Source organism: Gavialis gangeticus, unplaced genomic scaffold, assembly GCF_001723915.1.
Source record: "Gavialis gangeticus isolate Ggan-Ray unplaced genomic scaffold, GavGan_comp1, whole genome shotgun sequence".
NCBI lineage: Eukaryota > Metazoa > Chordata > Crocodylia > Gavialidae > Gavialis > Gavialis gangeticus.
This window is the reverse complement of record NW_017729018.1, coordinates 11,859,272-11,865,148: the sequence shown is the minus strand read 5'-3', so window position 1 is coordinate 11,865,148 and position 5,877 is coordinate 11,859,272. Positions and strand designations below refer to the sequence as shown.

General features: G+C 56.7%; 1 protein-coding gene across 1 annotated transcript in view; it reads right to left on the bottom strand.

Annotated features, from left to right (window-relative positions):
* Positions 1-1,203, bottom strand: part of KISS1R (KISS1 receptor) — an 8,823-nt gene extending 7,620 nt beyond the window's left edge. Inside the window, exon 1 of the mRNA XM_019513518.1 lies at positions 530-1,203. Within this exon, the coding sequence (XP_019369063.1) occupies positions 530-791 (262 nt within the window). The 5' untranslated portion in view covers positions 792-1,203. The remainder of the gene's footprint in view (positions 1-529) is intronic.
* Between the last annotated feature and the right edge of the window lie 4,674 nt (positions 1,204-5,877).

Genomic DNA, 5,877 nt, shown 5'->3' with positions numbered 1-5,877 from the left:
CCCCTCCCTCCCACCCCACTGCACCCCCCCAGCCTTGCTCAAATGCCTGGGCACAAACCCAACTCCATGCATCACCCGCACACTTACCTGGCAAGCCACACACAGTGCATCCCACCCCGCACCCCTCCATGCCCCCAGCATGGGACTCAGCCTGGCGCTCCCAACAGCTGGCAGCCAGCACCATCCCTGCCTGCCTGGCTCCTGAATGCCCAGGGCTCCCAATCCAGCTGAGAGGCACTTGCATGGGGATACCCCCAGCCCAGTCCAGGTCTGGGATCCCCAGTGCCACTGCCCTAGGATGCTGCATGCCCCTTCCACCCCTGCCCAGTCCAGCTCTGGGATGCCGTGTGCCACCGCCCTGGGATGCTGCACGCCCCTTCCAGCGCCCAGCCCAGGCATAGCCCTATGCCCCTTCCAGCTTATGACAAGTGCCCAGCCTCAGGGGGGACCTGTGGCTCCCTCCAGCCTCAGGGCCCCCCCCCGGCTGGGTATTCCTAGTGCCCCCACCCTGTGCCCAGCCCAGACTCACCGATGTAGAAGTTGGTGACCGTCCTCATCGGCTGGTGCCTGGAGATAACGTAGATGACCAGGGAGTTGCCCACCAGCCCCAGCACCAGCAGCGCCGCGAAGCAGAGGGGCACCAGCCAGGCATCCACCAGGCGTGGGGGGCTGGGGGGCCCCGAGCTGTTCCCGCACAGCAGCCCCCCAGCCCCACACGACCCGTTGGGGGGAAGCAGCAGCGATGCATTGTTCCCGGCGCTGCCCACTGTGCCCATCCCCACTGCCCACATGGCTGGTGGGGTGGGGGGCAGCCGGACCCCTGGGTTTTCTCTCCACTAAGGGGGGGGTGGTCCTTGTAGCCCCCAGCCCAGGCTCCTTGAAGACCCCAGGCGTCCCGGATCCAGCCACCCAGGGGCTGTCCCGGCTCCTGGAGTGTCTGTCCGCTCCTTGCTTCGGATCAACTGCAGGAGAGCCTGGGGCGGTGCGCTGCCAGAGGGAGGGGACCGAGGGGCTGGCACTGAGCATTGCCCACCCCCGGGGATGGGCAGGTCCTGTGGGGACTGTGCCTGTGCCACCCCCCAGCTCTGCTGCAGACAGCTGGGTCCAAAGCCAAGCTGAGCCCTGTGCCAGCACAACCACCCTGCAGGGCAGGACTCCTGGGTCCTCCCTCCAGCCTGGGCTGGGGCAGGGCCAGGAGCCTCTTAGAAAGAGAAATGAGGGTTGGGAGGGACCTCAGGAGGTGACATCTAGTGCAACCCCCCTGCTTTGCTGGACTAGAGATCATCCCAGCTCCCTTGGCTAATAAAAGTGGGGACCATCCACTGGTCCCGTAGGCTGGAAAACGCCCCGCAGAGCAGCTCTGGCTTGCCTAGTGCCTCGTTGCAAAGTTTGACTTGGAAGACAACATTTTTTTCCTTAAATAAATAAGCAAATAAATAAAAGTCGGAGGCCAGGAGTGGTGCTGAGGATATGCATCTTTTCCTTTGAAACCCAGACTTCCTAGGAGAACAGGTTGGAGCATTTTGACACGCAGTGACTCAGTGGGATGCCTGCTGAAATCACCGGGCACCCTCCGGGATCCGGCTCTGGGACACGGATCTCCAGCACGCATGGTCCAGGATCTCACGTTTTGCATTTTGCCACCATCACCATCACCAGTGTAACGGATCCAGGCGCTGATTGCATCTGGCAGCGAAGAGCACAAAGGGACAGGCTGCAGGTCTGAGCGTGAAACCGGATGCTGGCATGGGTTAGAACAGCCTCAGGGCGGCTTTGATTCATGCCAGTGATGCCTGGGTATAGATAACGCCCCAGCATCAGCAGCCCTGCTACCAACAACACCTAAGCTGCCTGACCCCCGAAGGTGCTGGCAGAGTGCCTATCTCCTTGCCACGAGCTCCCTTCCCTCCACATCATCCATGTACCCTGTAGCACCAATTTCTCCCTGGATTAAAAGCCCCTTTGCAAACACCCCCGCATGTAAGATTTTCACCCTGTTTGGATGAATCCGTGCTGCACTTACATTTCCGATTCTCCTTCCTGGAGCTTGATGCATTTAGAGAGCATCACGCCGCTATCCAGAGCCAGGAAACCATTTTACCAGTGGGTTGTCTTTTTTTTGCTCTAAAAAAGAGTGCTAAGTCCATTAAGGACAATCTATTAATTAAGGAGAAAGAATAGGAGAGCAGATGGAAGACGGGGGAAAAAAACAAAGCCCTTGTAATTATTGGAACTAACTGAGAACATTGGGTCTCTCAAGGATAAATCATCTGGTTTTGTGCAGGTTTAATTAACACTCCATCCTGCTACTTGTTTGCTCAGTTAGGTTTGCTGGCACGCATTTCACCCCGGCTTCGAGGTGGCGTGGCTGCCTTTTGCCCCGGCAGGCCTGGCTTTCCAAATGCTTGGTTGGGTTTGTACTTGCTTCCTTGGAGGTTTACGGGAGAAAGGAAGAGACAGCAGGGAAGGAAGGGAACGCACTTTTCTGATGCTTTCCATATGGCATGACAGCTCTGGTGTCATGCCATACGGGTTCAATCAAAGACTCTCAAGCTTGGATGGGCTCTTGTAGGCCACCTAACCCACCTGCCCTGCACAGATGCAGCCTCCTGCTCCCAAACCATCCCAGACAGATGCCCCTCCGGCCTCTGCCTGGAAACCTCCAAGGAGGGGGATCCTGCAGCGTCTCTGGGCAGCTTGTCCCACTGTTTTGCCACTCCGGCAGGGAGGACGTTTCCCTGAGATCTCGTGTCCATCTGCACTGCGGCACTTTAGACTCACGTCCTGCTCCCTGCAGCAAGGGAGAACGGGCCTTCTTCTTTATAGCAGCCCCTTGAGCACCAGAAAGCAGCTCGTGCCCCTTTTCACCTCCTTTTCCAGGCTAACCATCTGGGGGTCAGACTTGATGATCTGTTCAGGTCCCTTCCGACCCTACAAACTATGACACCATGCTTGGTTCTCTGTGTCTTTCCTCATATGGCTGTATCCCAAGATGAGTTGTCCTCCTACCATGTTTATTGCTGAAATCCTCACACCAGGGCTGGTGCCTGAAGTTGATGGAGGCTAAGTGACTTGCCCATGGCTACAAGGGAAGGCAGTAGCAGGGAAGGTATCACTATTAGGGTCTCTGAAGTCCTGATCTAATGACCCTAGTGACTGGGTGATCACCACTGCTCTCTGGTGGGACCTTCCCCAGGGGTGTGGACCCCTACCCCCCTCTAGACAGTGCAGTCAGGCCCCAGGGCGATGGGCAATCGAGGCAGCTGTGAGACAGGAGCGTCACTGCTGCTATGACAGGTGGAGGCTGCTTTGGGAAGCTGGGTTCCCCCTTTGAGCCCTTACCCACCACCATATGGTTGAAGGGGCTGCATTGCCCACGAGATCTAAAACCCAGCTGGTGCCCGCTGGCGACCGCCAGAGGGGAAATGCAAGGAGAGCGCACGAAGGCTTCAGGGAGGAAAGCCGAGAGATCAGGGGCAATTACCAGCACGAGCGATGCTGGAAAATGAGTCTCTGGCTGGACTGAACCCAGCCTGCTTGGAGTTGGCTATGGTGGCTTCAACCCTGCCCTGTTTGCTCAGCTTCACGTGCCTCATCCCGAGGAGAGACCCCCCATCTTACTGTTGCTGCCTCGTGTTATTTGCTGGTTCAGGAACTGGGGACAATTCAGCTTTCTCATACGCAGCAAGAAGCCAAACCTGTGCAGGAATAAGGGAGGGAGATGGACAAAGCTTCCCAAGCCCGAGAGGGCTCACCTGCTTGGAAGCGCAGCCGTCTGGCCCAGTGGAGCTGCACCAAGGAGCAGAGGTGGGGGCAGCCGTCCCAGGTGGGCAGAACTGCAGGTTAACCGCTCATTTCCATTAGCTTCCGGTTTTGTGGCGTCTTGTTCAAGGGTGAAAAGCCAGCCTAAATTAGATTCCCACCAGACACAGGCATGGGTGAACCGGGCGGCCTCCAAAAAGGGGACCTGAAAAAAAAGAAAAAAGAAAGACAGTTGCAAAAAAACAAAAAGCTGTAATATTGCACATACAGGTCTGGCAATGCTATCGCTTGAGAATGGACCATTTAAAGACATTGATACCGCAGATGTGATAAAGACTTTTGCAACAAAAATATCATTATCTCTGGCAGAGGGGGGCCCGACACTAAAAAATTGCCAGGAGCCTAGGTGCGACACTGATTCCCACCCACGACACCCCCGTTCCCTCCGATACTCGGGCCCTGATTCAGGAAACCCCTTAACACATTTCAGCGCTTTCTTGAATAGGGAAGTTTGCTCTTGATCATGGTCCCTGATGCCACCCAATTTGGTGCAGCGAGGTCACTGTGGGGCAGCAGTGACATGTCAGCGAGCAGGGACAGGGTGCTGCGAACCTGCATTGCTGTCCCCTGTCCGGTTAGCTGCCCCCCACGTGTTTCTCACCCTTGCTGGGACTCAGTGGGGCTAACCTGGGGGCAAAGCGGAAGGGAGGGGTGAATCCTACATTGGGAGGAGGCTGGAGATGGTCACTGCAGACACCAGACCACTGAGCCAGGAGGCATTGTCCCCAGTAACACCCATCACTTCATCTCACAGCAAAACCTCCTTTTTAGCTCCTTTTTCCCCATTTCCTTTGGGCCAGACTGGGCCTGCCTGTGACAAATGCAAAAGGGAACAGAGTCCTATCACTCCGAGTGCAGGAAAAAAGAAGCCTTTCTTTCCTTCGAAGGCAATTTTCTCCGCAGACTGCTCTGCAACACTGTCCTTGGACTTAAAAAAAAAAGGAGCCGGTCTATAGAGCTGCTCAAAAGAACGGTAATTATCTTCTAAACCGCTTGCAGATCTCTGCCGCAGCAAGTTTTGCCGTGGGATCCACTTGTAAGCTGGCTACAAAAAAATATCTTTATTAGACTCCAGCAGTGGTGCTGGGGCTGGAAAAGCCGGGTTTGTTTGCAAGGGCTGGCACGTGCCTTTCCCAACGGGCTCCAGGATCATTCCTTGCAGTTTATAGGATCCAAAAGGCATCCCCTTCCTCATCTTTATTCACACCTGCATTTATAGCATGGAATAAATCCAGCTCACCCCACACCTGGCTCTGCCCAGGGCCCTCTCTGCCTTGCTCAGCCCGCACCCTCGACCCTCTTTTCCCAGACAATCGCTTCCCTCGCTTATACCTGGGTCCATCTCAGTCACTCCGCTCTGCTCATGTAACCCTTTACCTGAAGGGCTGACGCATGCAGGCAGGGGCATGCTGTTGGCTCAGCGGCCTGAAAACTCAACCTCCTGTTTTCCGTTTCCTTCCCTCGCCTCTGCAATCTCCTGCAAGCAGGGGGTACATGGCACTAGCTGGACGCAGGCGAGCACTCCCCTGCCCGCTCCAGGACGGCCGGCGCTCCTGGTTTTTGGCGTTTCACCGGAAGGGGGGAATAGGATGCATTTTCGTGGCTCTCTGGCAAGGACACCCTGCTGCTCCTCTTGTGTTTCTTGGGCCGGATCCTACAGATCCCCTGTGGACCAGGGAGGGATCGAGCCCTCCTGTCTGCGGGTGGAGCAGACAGGATCCGGTGGGATGCAGGCAACCAGCTCGCATCAGCTTGGCTTTGCTGACATCCTTTATTTGATGCTTCCCAGGCTGTTAAACACCAACCCAATCGTTGGCTGTGGGGGGCAGCTTAAGTGAAGGAGAGGAAGCGACGGGGCTCAGAGCTTTAAATCTGGAATTCAGTTCTCACTTCAGTGGATAAACCAGGCCCCTTTGCTATCGCTGCAGCGAGGGAAGCGCCGGATAACGCCGCCCGGCTGGGACGAGCTGCCTGAGCTCCGCTGGCTCGGGGGCTGCTTTGGGGCTTGGGCCCCGTCCTTCTCATGGCGCCCCAGGCGCAGCGGCCGGCGGCCTG